Source organism: Rhea americana, unplaced genomic scaffold (genome assembly GCF_003343005.1).
Source record: "Rhea americana isolate MKP2758 unplaced genomic scaffold, rheAme1 scaffold_25, whole genome shotgun sequence".
Taxonomy (NCBI): Eukaryota; Metazoa; Chordata; class Aves; order Rheiformes; family Rheidae; genus Rhea; species Rhea americana.
In genome coordinates, this window is record NW_028186368.1 from 5,049,129 (window position 1) to 5,076,270 (window position 27,142).

Genomic DNA, 27,142 nt, shown 5'->3' on the forward strand with positions numbered 1-27,142 from the left:
AGAAGGAAATACTTCTGTTGAGTAGCTTCAGATATATGGATTGAAATTTGCAAAAAGTACACTTAGATGTCCAAGCCCATTTTTAAAGATGCGTTGTCACATGATCATGGATTTTGCTTTATAATATGTTTTTTATGTGGGCTTTCAAAATGTATAATGAGAAAGTCAAGTGGAACAGCAGAAGTGTGTATCACATTGAATCTAATCAAAAGTTTGTAAGGATTTCAAGAGTCAAAGATTCTCCACTCCTTTTGTTCTGATTTTGGTTCATAATTCAGCAATACCGTCCTGACAGCACTGAAATTTGATATTCTCATGGTAACTCTGTAGTGTATCTGTGTTACTAAACCCCACAAATATGACTTTAGCCTCAACACTGAATTGCAGGACTCGGATCACTTCTGAATATTCAGGGAAAGATTCTCTTCCTCTAATTATAAAAGGTATTCATATGTTTTGAAAGAGATTACAGTATAAATTGTAGAGCTGGTTTGCCTAGTTAACATTATTTTATACTTTTAAAATAGGAAAAACATTTCTTTTGCTTGTATTTATTTTTATTCCTATTTCAGTTAATTTTATCATTTTAGTACTGAAATGAAATTTAAACCAGTAAAAAAATAATTTTAAAAATCAAAAAATTTTATTGCAAGCAATAAAATATATAAACATACTCATTTCAAGAAACGTGTTACTATATTACATACTATATTGTTTACTACTTTTCTCCCAGTACTCTGTCACCTCAAGAAATGTACTGTTATGTATAGATTCAACTTTTAAATAGAGATTTTTTCACAAACATTTGAGATTAGAATGCTTTTAAAAGAAGGCAGAGTTGAAAGATGAAAACGTTTTTAAGGGAAGAAAACGCATGACGAGAGAAACGCGTAATGATTGGAACAGATATGGCTGTTAGTTTTCAGAAGAAAGATTGTTAATATAATTAAAAGATTAAAGAAAATGAAGTTCACAGTATGGTATCTTACACTTTTGAACAGTCATTAGCACTAATGTATGCATGGTAAGTAAACAGAGTATGAAAACTGGTAATTAATCAGTCTCATAGAGGGACTATAGAAGAAGCACCACAACTCTCTGTGTCACCTTTTTTTGTGCTGCTATAGATGTATTTAGTGAAGAATTAAAAATCTCCTCCCTTTACCAGATAATTTAATTTCTATGGAATACCTGCTATAAGTGAGACGTATTCCTAAATTTCCTTTAACTTCTTTCTGCTTCATGGGAAAGATATTTAAACTGCTTTAAAATAATGTTATGTGAATTACAGTATCTTAACAGCAGTGTGCTGCTTAGCAATGGCAGAGGATTTTTTTTAAAAGATCAAGCTTACACATTCCAACAAAAGCAGATTGATGAATTACACAATGAAGCAACATTTTTCTTTCTCAAGGACTATGTAAATGTAACACAAACATAATTTGCACAGGAAAATAAATTGTCCTCTAGTTAAAATATCAGCCTTAAAAGAGGGCAGCAGGTATATGCAGTAAATATGTGCTTAAAGAATTGTAGATGTACAAAACAGTCTTTAAAAAGCAAAATTGATTTTGCATAATTGTCTGCATTTCTCTGATTTTTAAACTTTGTAAAGCAATATCTTGCAGATTGCTTGAAGTATGAAGGATAGTATTAGCAAGTGACATAAAATATTAGGGCTACAAAGGTTGGATTCATTTTTTTGTTTTTTAGTGAAGTAAAAGAGAGTGAGATTAAATAAACATTAAGGCCTTTTCAATGGATAGCATTTAAGACTAAGGGAGATCTCATAACTTGGCAGAGCTCTGTGGGAAAATTCCCTGCATTTGAACAGGATCTAGCTGTAAAAAGGCAGCTCTGTGTACGTGACTGAACAGTTTCTGTTCCTTCTTAAATCAGCTGGTTTCCCCTGGCAATAAGCCTAACAGTTGCCTGAGTTTGACAGTCTGTCTCTAAATTCCCGAGTCTGCTAGCCAAAAGAGCACARTAGAATAGACCATCTTGTTTTAACACTTATTAGGTGCTGGTCTTTTGCCCTTTCTGGTGTGTAAAGACATCATGTTACCTTTGAAGCTGGTTTTGAACAATTTTTAATAGTCCACAGGCTTCACAATCCTGCCCTGAGGCAGGAATGGATGAGGAGTGTGTATGAGGAGTATGCTAATAATGTGGAATAAAACTAACAAAAAAGAAAGCATAGTTGTCAAGGGGTTGATAACAATCTGACTATGGTGCTGATAACCAGTGCAAGTCGTACAGGGGTCTTCTCTGAGATGTACTTCTGCCCTGAGGGTAGAGTGGAACATTCATGAAGCAGTAGGGCAGGAAGATATTTCTGGGAGAGATGAGGTTATGGAAATACGGTGGAGCAAATATAAAATCCATGGAAAACCCAGCTTCATTGGTATCATTGCTCTAAGGACTAGTGATTTCTTAAGAGATTTTTTTTTATTTTTGGTTGCAAGTAAGGCTGTGGCACTTTATCAGATTAAGTGAATAATTATCATTTTTCTCATTAATAAGATGAAACCTCTATAATTTTTTCTTTCTTTAGGAGATTTCCCAAAATTGTCATGCAAGATTTGATATTTGGGGTTACTTAATGAACGACGTAGAATTAGTAAGGAATCTCTTTGGAAATTCTGGCTTAGAATAGCAGTAACTCAGGAGTAATCTTGGGTTTGAATYTTGTTTTATATTATTAGCACACAAAGTAGTAGTGTGTGCTAACTTTTTATTTGACACTGATCAAGTAATGTGTTTCCTTGCATTACTCATCTAGGTCTTGGTATTGTACACACTCACGCCACTGGAAAAATAACTGATTTTTGTAGTACTGCAAGTTAGTTAAATTATCTTTTTTCTTATTACATAGTTCAAGTTACTTACTGAACCAGGAGTATAATTCTGATCTTTCTTGGTTTAGGAACTTGTACCACTTTTCTTTCATTGACTTGTGTTTTCTCTTACCATTTCTGCTTGGTATTGACATGTTTATTTCTTCCATCCTGTAGGGCAGGAGCTAGTAAAGCAAAAAACCCAAGCCACAATACAAAGCCAGAAGACATTTGATACCTATGATTCATTTCTCTAAAAGGGAGCAGTTATTTTTTATGGCTTAGGATAACTTCCAGTTCTTCATGGTCCTACATAATGATGCCAGTCTAAAACTGTTTGAAAACCCTATAGACTATTAATTCATGCTACGTGTTTACCATTATCTATCAAACTTTTAAGAGAAACTCTGGTGGTCTTAAGAGTCCTCTATCTGTTGCTTTGAATAATTGTGAAGTTGTAGTGGATTGTTGTGATTTAATTATGAAAAGAGAAATGCACTTAACGATTACAGATGGATTTTTTTTTCTTCCAAAGCTAATAATGTTTCTGTCAGTATATCTTTTGAGGAGGGGTGCACTAAAAGTCTTGGTGAGACATCATAAGAAAGCTACAACTGTATTGGAAAGACCTTGAAAACAACTTCTGCTTTCATTGTCTCAGAGTAAAAACACATCCGATAATTTCATGGATCATCAGAGTGGCAGTTTTGAGTATTGCAGAAAAGCAAAGGAGATGTTCTCAAATATAACAAATATTTTTATACATACCATGCAATATCAGCTTCTTGTTGAAGCAGAAATATTGACATCTCTGCACAGTTAAGCACAACGGGATTAACTAAGTCTCCCAGGGATGTCAGCATTCAAACTGAAACCGAAACAAATTCATCCTTGCTGTTGCCACACTGGCCTTGCATGTCATCAGACTGTCTCTCTCTCTGCCAATTTCTTTTCGAGTTGTGTATCTTCCCTACTGGATAGTTTTCTAACAACATATTGAAAACATCTTCTGCTGACAGCAAAATAGACCAAGATTGATGACTTTTTCATCAGTGTACTCCAGTGGTTAACAAACATGATGACAGGACTTCTTGTCTAAAGAGCTGGAAGAGCATAGATATCTTCCTGTGTTTTACATTGGTGTATACATTAGCAGAGAGAGAATAGTTCAATTCTAAACTGAAGAAAAAGAAAGCCTGAGCTTTGAGTAATTTTGCATGCTTTTGAAAAGCATGGTGTTACACAATTAATTCTTGTCTTAATTGATGTGCATTTTCTTGTTATTGCTAAAATGAAATATTTTGATCCTTCTTTTAACAAGACCTTATGTAATTTAGACACAATTTTCTATTTACTTTGGAGTCTGGATTTTCATTATATTGAAGCAATGAAAAAATGACTGTTTAAATAATTTAATTATTGCACTTTTTATAAATCACAAAGAAATGCTGACCATGAACATTAGTGATTTAAATGCAATTTTTATATTTTTATTGTATTTTCACTCCTTGGTGGAGCTTAAACTGAGTCATTTTAACCATCATTTTATCTAAACTATCCAACTATACTATCATTTTATCTAAACTATCTAACTATACTATCATTTTATCTAACTATCATTTTGTCTAGAGCTGCTTCCCATTTATGTTCACATGGAAGAATTATTTTTCATTTTAAATTCTTACACTCTTTTATCTGTGTACCAATAATTTATTCAACTGTAAGATAGGCACCTCAGTTTGACTTGAGGTGAAATTCTAGGTTACAGTTCTTTAGGCTATAAAATTCTGACATGGGTTGAGTAGTATGTTATAGATACAAATAGTTACTTTTATTTTTCTTTATAATGGCTAGGCATTGAGTAAGATAATTTGAAACTGGGTCTACCTCTTTTGTGACTTGTTGCAAAGCTATTATTTGTGTGTGAATCTTGATGCTTTCTTTCATTTTTGGCTTGTCTGGCTATCTCAAAAATGTAGCATTTTAGTAATAATTAAATTTTCTTCTATCATCGATGAGGTATATAAACACTTTTCTGCTTTATAGATTGTAGAACTGAGGAATCAAAGATTAAATTAAATGTTTACTTCTTTCTTGTGATTTTAATCTGATTGTTGTTCTTCCTCCTCCCGTAGACTGTTATCTCATTCTCTATGCATCATGCAACTCTTTCAGTGAAAAGCATGGGGCTGCTATGACGTAGCCTGGTGTACTGTATAAAGAATACACTGAATATGGCGAAACATTTCTAGACACCAGACCAGTCCATTCTTTAACCTGTAGTCATCCCTCTCTAATATGCCAACTAGACAAAGCATAATCTTGTGCAATAAGTAGGTTATGATCTGTGACAAAGCCAGGGCAATTGAAAAATCTGCCAGAAATTCTGGCTTGTATCTCCTCTGTTTGTGAAAAAAAGACAGAAAGGATAATTCGTAGGAATTTTTCAAACATACTCATTGTGTGGAGCATAAAGACCTAAGAAATAATGATCCTACTGTACAGCTGCAAAGTACGTTTTGAACTCATATTATTTTAAAAAAATCATGGTATCATCAATCATATGAAACGTACATCCGGAAATTGTTGAATTGTAAGATTTCAGATTCCTGACACTTACCACTAGTTTGTGAGAAGTGTTCCAACAATATTTCATATTCTTTTTATTAACAGAAAAATTACACTTTTTCACTATTCAGTCTTGAAAGCAGCCAAGGCATTTTGGTCTATATTTATAGAATTCATTTTCCTTTAGACAGAAAATCAATTTCCCATTTTTTTTCCCATAGAGAGTTCCTACAGGTGTCTGCTATGTAAAAAGTAGAAGAGTTGACAACCTGGGCTCAAGKCTTGATGACTAAGAGGTTTGATGACTAAGTCTAAATAATAAAAAGTAAGAGGGCRCTAATATGTAAGCATCATCTATATATATCTCCAGATTGGCAGACATACTCGATCAGACTTTTACAGCTTTGCAGAAAAGATGCTATTTTGCTTGAGTCAAAAGTAGTGTTAGAAAAAGAGAGTCGTAACTTTAATAAGCTGTTTGACAATTGCTCCTATTTGTCTAAACTTCCTCTCTTCTTCAGTTCTGTTAATTGTGGTTTAAATACCTGAAAACTAAATGCTTTGCTGAAGCTGAATGCTTGGCTTCAGCTTTCGTACTGCACTCTGCAGTGGCTGTCTAGACTTGTTTTGTAAATTACAGAAAACTAGTATGTTATATAGACCTGAAGTAATTTTAAAATTTTAATTGAAGCAAACTGTGTGCACACACGTGTGTGTGTGTATGTGTCAGTGTAGAGAGAATCTCTGAGTACAACAACTGAGAAATAATCTGCAGACTMCTACTGAGAAACAAGGACAGATACATTCCTCTTCTAAACATATATTTCTAAACCACGAATTGACAGGAGACAACCCTCAATGCACAGAAACATGCACGCGCACAAAAAAGGGGAGGAGGTTTGGAAGAAAACATTTATGATAGTGTCAGAAAAATAGTTCCCGAGGTACGTGCTCATGATGGTTCCACTAAAGCAATCACTGTTTTCACACGCAGGGAATACACTGCTAAGGAACATGCTTAAGCAAAGCAGTCACACTACTCTCCTTTCTTTCTCCTTCAGAGGTATTTTTAGACCACTTTACAGAACTTACTGAGGTGATTTCAGTAAATTGATCAGATCAGTAACTCATACGTTTAAACCATTCTACCTCTAATACAGTGAACTTAAATCTCCAGAGGAAGACAATTAGATTATTGACTCTTCCAGGAGAAATTCAAACTAATTCACATTTGTTTGCTAGAATTACCTTCTACAAATACTGTCATGCCAGGAATCCACTAATTATAACCAAGGAGCTGGACAGAGATATTACTTCAGGATAACTATTCAAAGTTAATAGCTAGATACATTACAAAAGTGAAGATTTAGAGAATGAGCATGCATACTCATTAACTAAAAGATCGTGTTAGCTAGCCTGCATCCAYCCAGAAATGATCTGCTAGGTTGTGCAAGTCATCTTTGTTGAGTAGAGTTCAGCATAGTCTTTCAGTTCTTCACAGGAACCAGCTACAGCATGAACAGTCAGTGAAGCTGCTGCTGCTTCCCAGTAAAGAGCAAAGGAAGTAATGGAAAGGCATATCAACACAGAAGCACTACCTGAATCCAAAGTGTTAAGCTGTTGGATATCTTTCAAATAGTGACTGAAGTAGACTTTTATAGGAGAGCTTTATTACAAGTTTTTTATACATGATTTAGGGGGCAGGTTTAGCTCAGTTGGTTAGAGCAYGGTGCTGCTAATGCCAAGGTTGTGGGTTCYGTCCCCGTATGGGCTACGCTAAGGGTTGGACTAGGTGATCTCCAGAGGTCCCTTCCAACCTTGCCATTCTACGATTCTATGATTTCAGATTTAGAAGGTTTTTACTAGCCAGCTATTCCTTGGACTGTGATTTAGTGCTTCTTTATTTCCATTAATACAAATCCATCAATGAACAAAAATTTTGCCTTTTGAAACAAATCCTGTGATTTCATTCTTCAAGCATGATATAAGAAAGCTGTGCCCTCATTTTCTGCTTTCTGCAATGCTTTGTCTTAAAATAGTACAATAAAAGCTGTCTTAACAGTGCTAAAAAAATGAAAACAGATTTTATATTGAATATGTTAGTTTATTTTAAGATTGGCTGTGTTCTGGCTTCATTAATACAGGCATCTGTATTTAAATCTTTGAAATCTGTAAACTCTGTCCTCTTAAATAGCTTTCCTTCTGGCAGTAGCCTTGATAGAGTTGGGGACCTAATAACAAGTAGGACACGTAAGTGTTTCAGTAAGCAAGCTCTCAGAAAGAGAACTCTATCTAGTAAATTGYCCTTTGGTTTTGGATAGAATTTTTTTTTCAGGAAGATTTTTGTGTTGGTTTGTTTTTTTCTTAACATTAGTTTACAGGAGTTTCTGTACTGAAACATAGCCTTACTTGAAAAAGGATTCTATAGTACAAGTATTCTTATGTATTTACTAAATACAAAAAAATTTCCTTTTTTGTTGCTTTTCCATGCTGTTTCTCACTGAGTGTACAAGTTAAGGAACAATTGTTTATTATATATTCATCACAGAAATATAGTGCAAATTTTAAATCCTTCAGGGAAAAAAATCTTTCAGAAGTTCATTCTTTACTTTTGTAATAATTTAATTTAATCTTTCTCCAACCACCAGTAGCATGCCACTTCATCCTGGTCCTAGAAACAACAGCTGTTAACTGAGTTATTATGCAGAAAGTACAAACATGGTAGTACAAATAAAAGTCCTATTTCATAAACGGAGTGTCCTAAGGTGAAATCACTGTAGCTCAAGTGCATTCCCTTTTTCTCCCTATAAACTTCATTCTATTTTTCTTCCTGTTCATATTCTTGCATAAACTGTTAGATAGTATACCATGATGATTTAGTATTTTTTTTCTAGATTTCATGCATTTGCTGWATCTGTGCACATTTTTCCTGTAACAAGAAATTACTGTATTTTGGCTTTATACTTAAGCAAGCCCTTTTATGATTTTATTGTCACTGTCTAAGTTTTGTTCACCCCCTTTGAAACAAGTTATGAATAAGAGAGTAGTTCATTTTTGAAGATTTATGTTTTATAGATTAATCAATATATTTCTCCTGTCTTCTCCTATTTTGAAGAATGAGAATATTGAATGAATTCAAACCTCAAGTCATTTCTTTACATTTCTTTGGGTTCCTATACTTACTGATTCTGTTGGGTATTTTTGTCTTTAAAGAGCAGGAGTAAGCCTGCTGGGTGTTCAACTTCCTTTTTATTGTTTTATTTTTCTCAGCTTCTCTTTACTTTCTGAATAACTACTTTTCTATGGGTTTCTTCCATTTACATTAATTTCATAAATTTTGAAGGACAAAGAGTGTTCTTTAAGTGATCCAGACAGAGCAGGTTCAACAGTGAGTAATATGAATGAGGGGAGAGCTTTTGCCTTGTTTGAACTTAAAACAATTTAAAAGATGAACTGAAGAATTACACTTTTGGATTCCTTTAGAAAAGTTACAAAACAATTATTTTGGAAATAACTGAGTTTATCACGTAGTATTAGTAATAATTGAAGCTGTCCTTCATTAGAGACTGCAAAAGAAGATACCTTTTTTGTTTACTTTATCTGAGATATCTCTGCTGTCTGAGTGCTGACACTAATCAAGATGAAGATAATTAGGCCTCAAAATTAAGAGATGATACTTTCCAAGGTGTCAGGACAGGAAAAAAAATGAAGACTGGGAATAAATGCACAGAACTGCTCAAAGCAGTGAACAAATACGATGGTGTATTCTGAACAGGCTGCAAGTGCTGCCCTATTGTGAACTCTTATAGGAAGGAAATTACAATGATCGAGTCTGATGGTCATAAGGATGAAGTTGTGGTATAGTGAGGTGACCATGAGAAAAACATTAGAAAAGCCTATGCCATTGCTGTTGCTGGAAGAAAATGCATGCTCATCAAAAGCTATATTAGGAATGGGAAAAAATGCCAGACTTCAAACTGAGGAAGCTGAAAGGAGAAATATGTAATCTGAAGAAAGAAAAAAAAGAAATTTAATCTTGCCAAGTAGTGATGATCTAGTTAGTCTATCCTAGATGAAGAACAATTGGACCTTGAAGAACACATCGTAATTGATGTTTTACTTATGAAGAAGTTAAATATTGGCAGTTCCTTTTTGCATTCAAGCTTTAGTACTTTTTTTAACCTCAGCTTTTAGATAAAATAAGACAAATTAAGTTATAACCTATTAAAAGTTTCCTTCTTTTCTTTTTACTTCATGTAGTGTTGGTAGTTCAGACAAAAAGCATATGGTTGATGTTCTTCATGAATGATGGTACTTTTGCAATACCAGATATAATGATAAGGTAGGGAAGGGCATTATGTTTTTTAAGTCTTTCGTTGAATTACCTTAAAGCTTAATTAAAACTTGGTTTCCGTTTTGTATGTCTCACTTCTCCTTAAAATTAAATAGCACATATTTCTGTGTCTAACTGATGATTTTTATGTGTCTTAATCAGGAACTGCCTGAAATTCAGGACATCTTCAGAAGAAATATAGGTGCCAGCAAGCTAAGCTAAGAATTTATTTAGTACATACTTTTTTAGATGCACACACACATGTAAGCAAAGGTCATAAATTTACAGCCCTCTTGAGCAATAGAGGAGAGGAAAGAAAATCAATTCTAATCAGGAGACTAGTGCCAGACCTCATAACAACAACTTCTCTGTACACCTGAGGCACTTAGTAACATTTTCTATAAATTTTAAGCAAAACCTGTAATAGCAAAAGATAGATATAGTATAACTTTTTATAGTTTTACTTCTCTTATATAGTAATTGTTGGCTTTGTTGTCTCAGGAGCCATTTTAATCCAGACTGAATAACAAGCAAAGTAATTGAGCCAAAAGCTCAAGAGAGTTTTCTGCAAATATTCTGCCTTTAAAGGGTGTGCACTATCCGACTGCCGTCACTGAGATATATGTTTATAAGGATATCTATAGAATTTGGTTACTCGGCTGTTCTTGAGTCAACTCACGTGGTATCCTTGTAATTTAAAATAGACACAAATTTTTGGCAAAAAATATGAAATTATTTTTTATACAGTTTATGGAATTTCCAGTATTTTTAATATGGTTGGTAATTTGATATAGTCATCATTTACTATGTCAAAAATCAGCTGTGAGTTCTTAATTTGTTTTTATTTATGTTTGAAAATTTGTATTTAATGTATTTCTGAACTGGTCACTCTGCTATCTGAAAGCATCATAAATTCAATAAATGATCAGACAAAACCTGTGAATATTTAATAATTTCAAAGATGTTGTTTAAAACTTTTGGTATATTTTAGGAGCATGTGAATACTTTCTGTAAACACAGAACTGTGCATATTTTTATGGGGAATTACATATTTTTAAATAATTGATTAATCTTGAGTTTACAAGTACTTAAATTATAGTCAGACTGGCATTGCCATATCTTAATGTGTTTCTGTTAGAAAATGTTCTCTTTCCTCCTCTTTTTTTTTCCTGTGTTCACGAGTGGTTTTTTCTCTGAACTACTGAAATCTATAAACAAAAAGTAATGTCATTCCTTATATTGTAAAAGATTTTATTCTTCTTGGTTTCCCATTAATAAATTAGTCTCTCTTGCAATCAGATTGGACAACGTAAGCAATTGAGTTGCAAACATAAGCATTTAGTTTTAAAATTGTGGAGTTCTGAGATGAAGAGTTGGCTTCTGCCGCTACAGATRGTATATTTCTAAAGGGTAATTTTTAATATTGAATAACTGTTTCTTTGTGAAAAATAATTATTTTACTATAGTACTTTATTGTGAATTTATGTGCATGTTTCATATTTTATGTGACAACTGACTTTGACAACAAGTACCAGAACAGATTAATAACTGTAAAAGAGACATACGAGTCCAATACAACAAGCTGTAACAAAAGAATGAAATTTAGGGCTATTGTTCTACCATGTGCAAAGATTTGCTTTATTTCTGACACAAGTTGATTACCTTGTTAAATGCTTGCACTAAGTTCTGAAAAGGATTAATCAAGATCAAATCCAAATTTCTATGTTGCTAGTATTCTCAGATTTGCAATTGAAGTGAATTTTCCCCAGGATTTTTTTCTGCGAGATTAGTAGCTGGTATATTAGAGGTGAATTTTTGTTGTTTATGAAGGATTTGTTCCTCTTTTAATAACTCCTAAAGAATATCTTTCATGAACTGCACTATTACTTTCTCAATTTCTTATTTATTTATTTTTGAGCACTGTAGCATTTACTTAAATACCATCATGTGATTTTTTTCTGCTGATTTGGCAAAAATTCATGTGAATACATCACTAGTTAAAAGCAGAGTTTGATTTCCTTTAAACGATAGCAAATAATTACTGCTAAAGCAGAAAAGTTAAATAATTGTGAAGCTAAGAAATGTATTTTTTCCTACAATATTTTTCTTCTCATATCCTCCTTTATAATTTCATTCCCAACTTCCTATTTATTTCTGTGTTTGCAGAGATTTATTGTTCATGTTTAGCAATATACCACGAGTGTGAACCAAATTTTGTTTTGCTTCACCTGYTCTGTATCCCTTAAGTCAACTTTCAGTGGCTGTGTGTCAGAGATTAGTAAAGTAAGAAAAAAAAGAAAACATTCCTCATAATTTGATCTAGAATTAATTGATTACAATATACCTATCTGAAAATACAAAATATAATCACATAAAATACTTGACTCATGTAATCTATGGATCAGTGGAGATTCTCCACTGGTAACGATAATGAAGAAATTTATTTTATGGAAAGGACAGATTCATTATTACCACAAGCTGCCTCATGTCATATTCAGGGATGACTGATTTTGAGGGGCAAAATCAGCAAGCGCAGCAGTTAGGAATGTGGAAGAGATGGGAGGAAAATAAGAGGTGTTTGGCTAGTCAGGTAAATTGAAACATGAAGATCTGAAGAAGCAGTAACCAGCGGCTAGACTAAAAAGAGATTGTACATGGCAAGCTCAGTAGGCTTGTTCAAAAACCCTTTATTCCAGTTTACACCAGGGCTACCCTGTCTTTCCTGCTATCATCTTAGTTGCAGCAAAAGAGCTGTACTACTTATGATTCTTCGGCTTTACCCAAAGCCATGTTTGTGAACAGAAAGAGAATTGTTCCCCTTGGGCTAACATAGCTCTGGTGGCTCAGGTTTTCTGTTTATATGACTGGGTTTCTTTTCTTTTTCCCTTCTCTGCTGCTTCTGGAATATGCAATCCAAAGCAAGTGAATTTCAATGCTTAATACTTGGAAGGAAAAATACTAGTTTTTCTCAACTGTGAGTCAGTATTCAGCGTAGGTGAAGTATGATAACGCTAGCATGCAGAAATAGGGAGGCAGCATTTTGGATTTCTTCTGCAGTGGGAGGCTGGAGGACCTGAGGTTTTTGTAGACTGAGATTCCAGTCTCCTAGGCATGGGAAAGGTAAAAATGATGGTAGATGAAGAGAGTTTGGTTATGTAGCATGACCTTCTTAATCCATTCTGTGCCTAGGTGATAAGATGGTTGTTGGTAGGAAAGGGTATCTTCTCCCTAAAGTTTAAGCCTGCTGTTTAAATCTGTCCTAGCTGCCTGCATAGTTTGAAAGAGCATCTTTTAAGGGAAAGAGGTATGCAAGTTCTCAATTTCAATATTCATGCTGGAGAGCAGTACGTTTGGGTTTCTATTTAAGTGAAGCTATTTTTCATCATAGTATTCTTTTAAACAATTAAGTACCTTCTTTGGAAAGTAAGAATAGAAACCAATTTGATTTATATATAGCAAATTATGGGGTATTGGTGCTGGCATAGATTTCCACATTAATACAAAGGGTTCCTTTCATATGACTCATAATAATAGTAATACCGAACAGTTTTTTCTTTTTTTTTTTATATAGTGCTTCTTGTACTGTAATTATACCCGAATTTCATTTTTATCCTTGTCCATTCTAGGTACAAAGGTCCAGAAATAAGCAGTTGCGTGAATTGTTTCCAGATGGGTTTAGTATTCATCATGCAGGAATGCTGCGGCAAGACAGAAATTTGGTTGAGAACTTGTTTTCTAATGGACATATCAAAGTCCTAGTTTGCACAGCTACGCTCGCCTGGGGTGTCAATCTTCCAGCCCATGCTGTTGTTATTAAGGTAGGAGCTTATCTTACTCTGCACATGAGTATCTATCTTAAAACAAGCCTGTAAGGAAGCATAGATAGCAAGATCTTTGTTGTCGGGCATTGGGTCTGGAGGGGAAACGTCTGATTGATTTGAAATATTATTTATATCTCATTAAACTGATTCTCTCTAGTGGGAGTCTAGTTTGTATAGTAAAGATTTAAATATATCAAAGATTATGGAAGGATTAGTTAAAGTACACTTCTGAAATCATGCTATATTTGCCTAATTTCAGTATTCAGCTCATCAGGATTATATTAATGTGTATTTATGTTAATTTTTATTAACTTTTCCTCAAACAGGGAACACAAATATATGCTGCAAAAAGAGGCTCCTTTGTTGACCTTGGAATTTTAGATGTCATGCAGATATTTGGTCGAGCTGGACGGCCTCAGTTTGACAAATTCGGAGAAGGCATCATTATTACAACTCACGACAAACTCAGCCATTACCTGACTCTGCTTACTCAGCAGAATCCAATTGAAAGCCAGTTTCTTGAAAGCCTTGCAGACAACTTGAATGCAGAGGTAACCTTTAACTCTTTTAGAGAAACTAGGAAGCCTAAAATGATTAGTATTATCTGAAACAAAAATGCAATATTCTCACACTATAAAACGGAAATTTTGTTTTTTACTGGGAGTCTGTAGGTGTACATTTTTAAGAGTGAACAGATGTGAAAATGTAAATGTTACCTTATGCAAAAGAAGGTAGTAGATGGTAGTAATACTCTGGAGGGTCAAAATATCAGTACACTAGAACTGTAGAAAAACTTAACATTTACTTTTTAATCAGAAGTGTTAGCATTTGCACAGTATGACTAGTTTGTTGTGTTCTCTCTCTTATAATAATCAGTTAAAAATATGCACACACACATGCACACACACTTTTTATTAAGGACTCTTCTGAAATGTAAACATATTTCAATGAGGAAGGGAATACTGTTTTGCAGAAGCACATCCTGGACATATTTCAATGAAAATAAAGCCAAATTCAGCTAAACAGAAGTGTCCTGTGACATCTTAGAATTGGTTATGCTTTTGAAAGATGTAATAGTTTATTTGATACATCAGAGATGGTCTTAGTTTATTAAGAAGCTTGTTACATTTTATCTGTAAATTTCTTWCTTTTGCATTATCTTAGTCTTCGTATTATTCAATCATAAATAATAATCTAAAAGAGAATTCTGGAATGACAGTGGGGCCAAAAATGGATGCACTAATCTTTTAAAATGCAACAAATCATTCCTTGATTTTTCTTTACAAAAGTCCAAGCCTGATAACTCACTATTTTTTTTTAATCTTTTAAAGGGTATTATAAGTTAGTCCCTCAATTCTGTTAATAGGAAAAATCTCAGCCTATGTCCAGTGACACGTCAGAACCAGAGTTGCACACACAAAATGGAAGAATGAAAATATGAATATTTGTCTGCACTCACAGCTGCTCCTTCTGTTTACCTCAAGGCTCTGGAGTGGTCTGTGTACTTCCACGATCCTGTGCAGCGTGCTGTAGGTGACCATGTTAGAGCAGGGGTTGGACTAGATGATCTCCAGAGGCCCTTTTCAACCTCAACCACCTGKGATTCTATGAAGGAGGGGGAGAAAAGTTAAATGCCCCCAGAACATGAGACAATGTTCCTTCATCCATTTTTCCATTACAAAGAAAAGAGGAAATATATAGAGGAAGCATGCTTGCAGTGGATAGATGAAAAACTCTCAACCATTTCCCTTTGACAGCACACTCAYGTTCCTGCAGATAGATACCTGTGAATGGTCTCTTCTCTAAGGAGAACTAGAAGATTAAGGAGAGCTGTAAGAATTAGATAGTAGGAAATTACATATAAGCAGCAATAATTCAAATTCCAAAGTTGATTGTGAAAGCCAGGATTATTTCCACTTAATTTAGGTCCCTARAAGTTAGGAGGGACAGATCTGGTCCTAAGTCATTAGACACCTCCAAATCTAGGCTGCCTGTATAGTGAGTGGGAAGTAAGAGCCACCCCTAGAGGGCATTTCTTTTTCTTCTTCTTTTATTTCTTTCTACTCTCTCTAAGTACCTAACTGGAATGAGGCTTTTTCTGTTAGGAGTTTGCAATTAGGTAAAATGAGTGAGGTTTGTACCTCGGGAAATTGAGAATTAGAAAAATAAAATAATATCTAATCTATTACCTATGATGAACTATAAATTAATCTGTATGTTGTTTAGAATACTTTTTTCTTGAACTCTATCTTAAAGAGTTATTCAAAACTTGAAAAAAATTATATGTTTGATTAACTTCTGCTGCAGTTGTGTCTGTTGTGCAATATTCACCGTTCAAAATTCAAAAGTAATTTTACCTATGGATAACACAATTGAAGCAAACATGATCATTTTGATAAGCCCGTWTTTCCTGGAAATGATCTCAGAACTGCAAAATAGATGATAAAAGATATTTGTTTATATAGATCATTGTTCTGTTTGTGTCTGAATCACGTCTTGTATGTACATCTGAAGGTATTCACAGTGAAACAGAGTAAAGAGTAAATGTGCTGTCTTAACCAAGGTTCCTTGGGCAGTTTCCATGWTTGGATATAATATCTAGTATACCAAAATAATATTTAGTATTTTGCAAATATACCTTTTGTGAAGTTTTTTAAACAGTTCTTTGGTTGTGTGTACACACATGATAAATTATTTTGAATAGATGAAAGCTACAGGGATTATCCTTTAAAATAACAAAGTCCATTAGAATATTGTAACATTAGAAWAATTAAATCAATTGTGCTTGAGGTGTATGAAATGAAATTATCAAGTTAGTTAAGTAGAGGAAAAGTTGCAAGGAGGTACTGTGAATTAACCAAGTGATTGAATATAATCAGCACTTTTTTTTCAGATATATACTTTTTTCAGAGGTAGACTGTGGAGTTTAAGGTTATTGGATGCAACTGAGATCAAAAATTGAAGAAGATTCATAGTAAGGTTTGACATGTATGTCAAATATCAAGAGATTCACAATTGCTGTTAACTAGAAAATGGAAATCCTTCACAAGGAGGAAGTATTGCAAAATTAAATAGAATCAAATAGAAGAATTTAGTCAGCCAAAATGCTCAGATGTGTCTCTATTATTTTTATTACTTTTATGGGAAGAAAAGCAGATGGTCATACGTTCTCATGGTGGTGGAAATCCTGTTAGGCAGCTGTTTTTTTTTTATGAGCCTTACATTCATATATTTTTTAATATTAGATTAATTAGTATATAGTGTATATAGTACTTGCATACTATATAGAATTATTGTGGGGTGATGCATTGAAAATATATCAGTAATTACCATCAATTATTTTGAGAAATATTTAATATATTCTTATTGTTGCTATCCATTTGTTTAAATTAAAAAGATGGGAATATTGAACATAACAACAACCCATCTGGACAAAAGGAAAGTAAAATGAAAGGAGCAAAGCATACATAATTTTTTGATTGAGAGATGTAATGGCTTTTGGCAAAAGGCCTCCTACTCGTCTTAGAAATGTGTCACAACTGCTGCCAATCTTTGTGCTAAAATATTTGTTGCATAATAATAATAAAATCATAGAATCACAGAATCAGTAAGGTTGGAAGGGACCTCTGGAGATCATCTAGTCCAACCTCCCTGCTCAGCAGGGTCACCTACAGCATGGTAGACGGGGTTGCAGCCAGGCAGACTTTGAAGATCTCCAGAGAAGGAGACTCCACAACCTCTCTGGGCAACCTGTGCCAGTGCTCCGTCACTCTCACAGGGAAGAAATTCCCCCTTACGGTCAGGCGGAACTTCCTGTGCTTCAATTTCTGCCCGTTGCCTCTTGTCCTGTCACACGGGACAACTGAAAAGAGTTTGTCCCCGTCCCCCTGACACCCTCCCTTCAGCTACTTGTACACATTGATCAGATCCCCCCTCAGTCTTCTCTTCCCCGGGCTGAACAGGCCCAGCTCTCGCAGCCGTTCCTCATAGGGCAGATGCTCCAGCCCTCTGATCGTCTTCGTAGCCCTACACTGGACTCCCTCCAGTAGCTCCATGTCTCTCTTATGTAGGTGTATATTAAAAATGTAAAATGTAGCTTTATATTAAAGGCCAATACAGTTTTAATGTAGTTTTTCTTTAAAGACCTTTTCATAATACAAATAATAGTAGAGGCTGCAAAATATTATGTTATAGATGCTAAATATTTTTTAACATCTTTAATATACCAAAAAGTTGTGGTACAAACCTCAGTAGATAGAGGTAGGAAGATTGTTTTGACATGTTTTATCCAATAACTTTATCCTAGTATTACTTGTAGAATTGATATTTTTTCATCTGACTCAAATGCACTAGTATTGCAGAGTCCTAAACAGAATCTGTGGGACAGTGTTATCAAGTTCTTAAATAGTGATTTAAGGTGGTTGTTTTTTTTTTCTCTCTCTCCAAGAGAAAGTGGAAGAGGCCATTCCAACTGACCTTCAGAAATCTTAATTATGTGTTCCTGTTTAAATTCCACATGCATACACGGTATATTTTTACATAAAAACAAACAGATTGAACTTACAGGAATTAAAAAATCAAAGAGAGTTTGTATGTAGCTATTTTAAGTGTAGAATGAAAGATATAGATATGAAAGTAATGACTAAAATAATGCTTAGGCTACTTCAGATCTGATCCAAATATTTAATAAGGGCTCAACATGTGATGAAGATGATTACCTACAAAATTGTATAAGATCAAGCTAAAGTCTTAATTGAGAGACAGTCCAGTTAATGAATCAAAAGAATAAGAAAGCACTGCCTGGAGGTGCTTGTAAAAGTTGCAAAAWTGATCTCCATGATAAAGGTGACTGATTAAAAAATAGCTTTATAAAATTTTTACTATTACAAAAAATAAGTATGTCATTTTTTTGCTGCAACTGTTAGTATGCTTTCTTTTAATTCAGTTGTAAGGAAATGAAAGAAGTTAAATTGAAACAGCAGAATTTTGACAATTTTAAGTGGAGCTTTGAATTATGATGGTTTATATCAACTCTGAAACATTGTTTAGATCACATGGGCAGTAGGACCTAAGCTGCGAGTTTTGCATAACTTAAAACTGAGTATGAACGGGACGGAGAACACAGTAACAGTTGTTCATGACTGCTAAGATTTTCAGTGGACTTCAAGCACTTTCTGATAGGGTTATTCCAAATGGCAGCATTACTGCTCAGATGTCCAGTAGCATGCTAGTATACTAGTGTTATAGGGATATTATTTACCTTTTCACTAGAAAAGAATTTTCATAGAAAAAACTTTTGTTCTGATGATATATGAATTAGACCTGAAAGAATGTTTGTGCTGTTTTCCATCCCAGCAAAGGATTTATTTTTTTCTTCTAATATTAGAAATTTAGATCCTCCATTTCCTAGATGACCTTCCGGTCAGTGAAAAATTACAAAGAGAAAGGAATAATAAGCACCTGTAGTGAAATGGGTCAGAAAAGAGCTGTAGGACTGACTTGCAATGAAAAATAAATGGCAGAGCTGCATGCTACTGTTTTTTCAGACAGATGCGAGTTTGGTCTGTATGGCTGCAGGTTGGCTAGGAGCTGTGTCGCTGTGCTCGTGTGGCTACAGCCCAGCTGAATTATAGCAGGCATCTCACGTATCCCTGCCACAGGGCTCCAGCGGGCAAGCCAGCTTTTGTGGGGAAAATGCTCTACTGACATACCCTAAAAAAAGCTGTATTGTTTAGTTAGGGAACCAGAAGTGAATGCAAGAAAGAAAAAAGATAGTTTGGGCTAATATTGGTGTAAGAACAAATAATRTGAGATGGTCGTAAATAAACTAAGCTGAAATTTAAGATCTGAGAAAGCCTTCCAATTGAGAGTAGTGGATATARAGGAGGCTAATTTCTTCTGAGATGAAGATTGTATAATGCTGGTGTTTGTATGATGCGATTGCATAATTGAGAACACTTAATTAAAACAGTATGAGATATAAACTATTAATTTTCAATGTCTCTCTTCAGAGAGACAGAGTTGCTTAAGGGCAGTGCATTGTTCRTCCAAGTTGAGCTGTCCTTCCAAAATGCAGAAGCCTTTCCAGTGAGGCTAGAAGATACAGGTGACTGTTATATCATGTTTAGAGAAAGTAATTTATTTTTTTGAGGGGACAAGTGAATTTACATTTATTGATTTTTTTATGCAGAGCAAAAATTAAAAATAAATCATAGCCATATTTTCCTTATCAAAGAAAAGATCTTTTTAGGGGTCTCACTCTTTCACTGCACTGACTGCAAATTCTTATTCCTATATATTTATTTCATAGCAACTGTTGATAATGACTTAACAAAATATTTATAGTACAACATGTATGTGCTTACTATACATCTTTCTGTGCTGTATAGTAAACTAAGGTACCAAACTGCTGCTAGCATGGACTTGTTGCATTTAGCACCAGAAAATGAAATGAACGTGGAACTGAGCTGGTTAAATGCTAGAAATGCAGAACTATCTTAATTTGTCACAGATTGTGATTTTAACAAGAGTGCTTAAAGGTAGCAGTGTCTTTTCTTTTTTTTYCCCTGCATTAAATAATAAATTAATCAACACTATATTAGCTTCAAAACTATTAAGCAAAATAATTACAGAAGCCTTTGAAAGGTAAATACCATTCTGCAGCACAAGCTGAGCAGATGTTTTCCAAAAGGATGCTTAATCCTCATGTTGAAGAACCACAGGGGAAAAAAAGTGTCAAAAGTAAGACAGATGAGGACAAAAGGTTCTGTGATGTTAGAGTAAGTATTGCCTACAGTAATTGTTAAATGCTAAAATGTCTGAAAGAAAAAGTAGCAAGTTGCAGCAATTTCAGATAAGACTGACAACTCAAAAGCAATCCTATTCATTAAGGTTTATAAAAATCTACAATATTGTGGATACAGATTTAAATTAGAGAAGGAGTTGTTTGCCCACATAAGTATATATTTCCTCTGTTTCTTTTCAAATGTATAAACATGACTAAAATTCTTTTCAGAACTGGAGGAAAACTCAATAGAAATTGAAAGACTCTTAACAACAATTGAGTATCCAAGTAGAACTATGAAAAAAATTGCTAACAGACACTGCAAAACCAATGTGGTTACACTTAGGGCATAGAACTAAGAATTTAATCCTCCTCCTTGAGATGTTAAAATAGTAGAACTTAAGAAGAATAGAAGCAATGGAATAGAAGACTAATTCAGTTTCACTGTAGGTAGTCATCTAAATTTATTCAATCAAYGATCTATGGAAAATATACGATATACAATACCATAAAACTACTTAAAACAGCTGCAGTTGTACCACAGGCTTGGAGGCTTGGAGAAAAATACAGAAAACTGACAAACTAGTATAGAAAGAAAATTAAATTTTGAATGTCCAAAGTCGCAAACTATATTAAACCAAAACAAAACGTCCCCCAAAATTAAAAACAATCTGTTATAGTTAGATGCCAGAATAAAACAGTGTGGGTAATCATTCTGTTATTGGCTTAGCTATGGCAGTAAAGGAGAAAAATTRTATTCTGTATTTCTTTAAAAAACAACTATTTCTTTTCAGACTGTCCAGTGTTGTGCAATGGCAATGCTGTCTGGGAAGAACCATGCACTCACTGCTTTAAATTAGTGTCAGTGCTGTGACTGCAGTACGGTTACAGCAGTGGAAGATGCAGTCAGAATTTTGTTAATGACTCTGGTGAATTGCTGTTAGTAGAAATAGCACTGTTATACATTAAATAGAAAAAGCTGAAAAGCACAAGGGGAAGAGGGCCAGGAAAGCACTGTTGTTTTGTCCTTTGATACATCTGATGTTACTTATCCTCTGTCATGACAGGCAGGAAAAATCAGTGCCTGCCTGAYTGTAGGAAATCAATACTAAGAGCAATTACAAGGAAATATTGTATTAGGGTTTTTTTAGAAAGTAACTTTGTCATTTCTTTATATACACTAGTAATCTCAGCTTCTGTATATGCTCATTTGATCTATTCCAGTGGAATCCTCTGAAAATAATCAGTGTTTTAGCAATTGCTATGGTTAGCTGGAGATGACTAGTCCATTGGCTGGAGGACACTGAAAAAATAAATACATTTTAAAATATGTGCCGTCATACTGATCAGTAGATTGTTTTAMGAAGCACTTTCAATTTTGTTCAGCTGTCACACTTTGGCAGTAACCATAGCACTGTATGGAGCCTAATCATTGAGTTGTTAACTGCTTTGCTACATAAAATTACAGAGTAAGCTGATAACCATGGCACATTTCCCATAACGAAGTCTTCTGCTCTTACCAGGAAATCTGCACTGATATATACTAAAATGACGTTTTAAGGACAAAACTTACTGTTTCTGCAAGCCATTCAGGAAATCAAATGTTCATGATGCAGTGATAAAGAGCAACCGATTAGGCCAGAAGGACTGCTACATTCTTTAAATTCTTAATTTACTATAGTTGGATCAATAGCTGGGAGAATAACAAGTAAAATGAAGGTAGTAGTTGGTGGTTTGGGAAGACTCAGTGTCTCTGCAAGAATACAAGATGCTTTTATTTAGCAGGTCTCTTGGCAGAAATGGATAGTGGTTAAGAATGAGGCAATGAAAGATTCAGATATTTTAGGTAAYACAACGTATAATCCTAGCTACTTAAATCACTAAGTGGAATCCAGAGCGTTGAACTTTGTACCTAAGCTTATGTGGTGCAGGAGAGGAAACCTGGGGAATGATTGAAAAATAGTGTTGTTTTTTTAAATTTCCATTTCAAAGTGAAATTTCCAGAAGTAGAAAATAGTCAGAGAGAGATGGTCAAAAGAATAGGGCATCTTTTGTGTGAGGAACACCCAAATACGCTTGATCATTTCAACCTGGAACAAAGACAAATGAGACATTGTATGACAGATTTATATAAAATAATAAATGGCATGGCAAAAGATTTTACTTTTTCTGGGACAAGAACTGGGAGATAATTGGTAGAGAGGAGTCCGTGACTAGTTCAGAAAAAGCAAAAGGATGCCTACTGGGTAGYTAGACCATTGAACTCCTTGCTGCAGGAAGTTATATCTAAAAGTTAGCGTGGTTCAAAAAGCAACTACACAGAGATGGAACAAAAATCCATTGAAAGTTACCAAATGCAAAGGGAATACCTTTAACTCAGGAAGACCTTGAGCTGCTCATAGTTTAAGAACTTGAAAGAGTTTTACGTGGTGCTTTCTTCTCATTGCACCTTCAGCCCCTCAGCATTTGCTGGTAGCTAATGTCAGAGACATCGTGCTGCCTGTGGTGTGGATGGCCCTGTACAATTGTTCAGGGAAAAGACAGGAAGTGGGAAAAGCTGAAATTCACCCTACTTCGTTGATTCAACACCAAAATTAAGACTTCAAACAAGTATTTTGGCACTTCCATCCACTGTGAATCCTCTCCTGAGAATTTTGTTTGCCATTTTGGTTTGGCTTTTTTTTCACTTCTTTTTCTTCTAAAAATGACCAGAAGAAGATTATGCTCACACCAGATATTCACCATAGGCATGGAGATACCCTTCCTTTTTTGTTGAAGTTATGCCAGTGAGCATAACAGTATGCAAAAGAAAAAAAATAATAAAATAAAAAAGGATACCTGGTTAGGGTGCTTAGTCGAGAAGAGGGAGTCCAAGGTCAGTCAAACAGCTGGCAAACAGAAAATATCTACAGCTGTTTTTTCTGGAAATAGAGCAAGAAAGATAAGATACAGGGGATGTGGTTTAATTAGACCATAAACTTGAACTTCTCTGGGAACTATCATCAATAGCTCATACAAGACAGGTCACCATTCCTCCCCTAATTGCTTCCACCTGCTGGAGCCCTCCCTGATGTCTGCAGCTGGGACCCCAGCTTGTTGTTGGGACTCCTCGAGCTGGGAACTGAGGAGAGAATGTGTAGTACTAGACAATAGTGCACCTTCCCCAGGGGGATGCCTTTCCTTGTATTTCCTTATARTTTTGTTATGAAGCCAGGAAGATGAGATGGTGACGTGTTTAGCTTGGACCAAACCTCCTAGTCTAATTTTTTTTGCCTTCCTTCAGTAAAGCCCACCTGTCTTGGTGAAATCTGGTGGCAATGGTTATGATTCTCAAAACAGATACAGAATTCCTTCCAAGCCTTTCTGAAAAAATCGCTCAAGACTCAGATAATTAGAGTGGCTGATCTGGGCATAAGGCAAAGCCCAGGCTGCGGGGAATTTATGCATCATCCCTAATGAGCACAACACCTTCAGGGCTGATCTGACCTGTAGGAGACCAGCTGCCACATYAGGTCTCCCCTCACCTTCAAATTGTGTATTCAAATGATAGAAAAGTTATTTGCACATATCTAATATGAAAAATGGATCATAATTTAAATTCTGACAACTCCAATATAATTCAGCGTTGTGCATGTAAGTAGATAGCCCTTTGGAGTGGGATTGGAGGTGATCTCATTCCACTTAGGAAAGTTCTAATAGCATTAAGAAATTATTTCAAAGGTTTTTGAAAAATCGTTTTTGAAAAGATTATTTCATAATCATTACAGACATTGAAATGATAATTCAAAATGCACTTGTTAGTTCTAAGGCAAAAAGAAAGTTACAGAGTAGGTTCTTAGAAGATTCCCTGCTCTGCTGTCTTAACAGCAAATATTTGATTCATACACAGAAATTTTTGCTCAAGAATACAGTTAATRGTATTTTGACCCTTTTTCTGATTTGTCTGGAGAAACTGTAGAGCAAAACTTCATTTTCAAGTCTATGACATAGCATCAAACCTGAAGCTGATGATACTTTTCATTTAAAAATTAAGATTGGATTAATATAGTACTCAAGTCTTTTTGTGGATGCAACAGAATTATTTGTATAAAGGTTTAAGGAAAATGTTCTGACAACTGGTGCAATCAAACAACTCAATTTTAACATCAAATAATAATATTTCTACTCATTGAATATTTAAAACTAAATACCTAATATATGGTTGGTTTAGGAAAAGCTGAAACATTTAGGACATTTTTTTTCTGTGTGTGTGTGTGTGTGTGTTGGGTTGGGTTTTTTTTATTTTTTTTTTAATAAAGAGCTACCTTGCCTGTTTACTGAATTTATGAATCCTGAATATCGTGGAAGTTCTCTCCTAATTTTGTGTATGATTTATTCATTATATGAATATCACAATTAATCTTAGGCATTTGCATTAGAAAAATAACTTTCTAGCCATTCAAATTGCTTTCAGTAAAGGATACATTTTCAGATAAGCTATAAGAGCTTTACATGGACACTAGATGGCAGCAAATATTCAGAAGTAGGGGAGGGTTCTGTTTGATTTTTGTCTCTGCATAGTATCACTGAATGTTTATTAAGGTTGGGGGAGATAGGAAAGAGCAATAATAGTTTTCAGGGGCATAGCTGAAACCCAACTGTGTTTCATAGTCACATACTTTCTTCTCAGTTTTACTTTTAACTGTGAAAACATTTAATTTGTAAGTATTAAAATCAGGAATTTGAACAAATGAGGCAATGTTTTTTTCTTTTTAAGTTGTCAGACTTCACTATCTTCTGTAATGAGAATTTTATGTCATGATTTTAAAACTGGTTGTTTTCAGGAAGGTGTTTCTACTGTTGGACAGTGTTATACTATTTCAGGTTGTGTGTGGAAAGATGTTTGAATCAGGGAAAGAAATCAAATGCTGCAATTAACCTGTGTGGCAAACTAAGTAGTAACCAGGGGACTAGTTTAGATGTCTTCCCTTTCACAGTTTATGTAATGGGATTTTTTTATTTTATTTTTTTTAGCTGCTTCAGAACATTATGTAGCTGGACTTTTGGTAAAACAACACTTTGGGGCTTTCTCCCAACCTCATTATGCTGATCAGGAGCAAAACTTCACTTTGGAAATGTGTGGCACCAGGCCTAGGGTAGTCAGTGACATTAGGAAGAGGAAGAGGGGAAAAAAAACAGCAAAATTTTTCCAGTTTTACATTGTTTTAGCTCAGGGCAGATTTGTCTTGCATTATTATTTTTGAGTAGCTATGTAATTTCATAGGGAATATATATATATAAAAATAACTAACGTCTGGATTCATAGATCTGAGCTTGCATATGAAATCATTTATCGTTGTATAGATTTTTATTTTTTAATCTTTACAAGCCATGTGGGGGCTTWTATGAAATGCAAGTGCCAATGAAACAAAAATGTCTTTTAAAATGTAATAAAGGATTACCAATTTTCAGTAAGAAGGGATTTAATTTTTGTTTTTAATTTTTTAAGAAGGGGGTTGTTTTAATCAGCAATAGTCAACAAAAAATTGTTCACGCAGCATACAGGAAATCTTAAATTCTCTTTGTAAAAATTAGATTAATAACTGGAAAAGCACTAAATTACTCCTCATGAACATAACTAACAGAATATAGGTTTAAAGCTGTGTGGTGGTAATTAATCAGGTAACAAAGTAGATGTTGAATAATCAAAAAAGTCACTAACTAAACAATTGTTCTGGCATACCTGATAGATAGCCTTGAGAAATATATTAAATATATTTATGTATATATTGCATGTTTAACTTTGTTATGTTTCGTTGTAACAAGAATATAAAAGGTACCTGTATATTTGGCTTGCCAGATATAAGATAAGAAAACTATTTGTAAAAACTCTGTATAAACAGTTGGCTAAGTACGGAGGCATGCTAAAGAGAAACCTGAGGACTGTCAGTATCTGTTGGGTTAGAACTCAAGCTAAAAAGTGCACTTACATTGCTATAAAAATTAATCTTTTAAAGGTRGATGTGCACTTTTTGTTAATCTTCCAGTACCATATTCTCTGAAGAATTTTGTGGGGATTTTTTTTTAAGTCAGATCAGTATTATCTTTTACTTGTAAACATCCTAAACAGGAGGAAAGATCGTGGGGGTGACTGTGTATCTGTAACCTAATGTCTCTTAACTTACCCTGGTGCTAAATGTTCATAAGATGTAGCTGTATAAACGGTTAAAGGGATTGTCCTAAAATTATGTTAGTATTGCTTAAGTTGGAAAACTACTAACACTTTCTTTAATCTAGTGCTAATGGTGTGAATTCAGTATGTCATCAACTTAATACTTATGTTCAGCTGTAATATACATGTTTAATTTTGTCTCTTTTCCTATTTCCAGATTGCTCTTGGAACAGTAACTAATGTGGAAGAAGCAGTAAAGTGGATAAGTTACACTTATCTTTATGTACGGATGAGAGCAAATCCATTAGTATATGGCATCAGTCACAAAGCTTATCAGGTAGAAAATGCATTTAAAAAAAGTCTCTAACCTGCTCTCTGGGTCTGTAATCCTTCCCTGATGTGAGGATAAATATTTGATATTTCTACTTACCTGGCATCAGCAATTCTTTTAAAGTGTTTAAAAGAAAAATATTTTATGTAGCAGAATATCTATTTTTAACACTAAATTAAGAGGTCCCTTCTGTTCATACAAAAATATATTTTGACTGCCCGGGCTGTCAGTTTTCTGTTGGCCAGTTACTGTAGCTTAGTTATTCTCAGTGTTTCAGTACTATAGGCCAGATATAAGTGATAAAATCAAGTGTTCTT

The 27,142-nt window shown here is 34.4% G+C and overlaps 1 protein-coding gene across 1 annotated transcript in view; it reads left to right on the top strand.

The window, feature by feature from the left end:
• The window catches only part of ASCC3 (activating signal cointegrator 1 complex subunit 3), a 258,777-nt gene that overhangs the window by 138,725 nt on the left and 92,910 nt on the right, over positions 1-27,142 (top strand). The window contains exons 14-16 of the mRNA XM_085306936.1: positions 13,365-13,556; positions 13,886-14,110; positions 26,712-26,831. Of these exons, the coding sequence (XP_085163062.1) occupies positions 13,365-13,556; positions 13,886-14,110; positions 26,712-26,831 (537 nt within the window). The remainder of the gene's footprint in view (positions 1-13,364; positions 13,557-13,885; positions 14,111-26,711; positions 26,832-27,142) is intronic.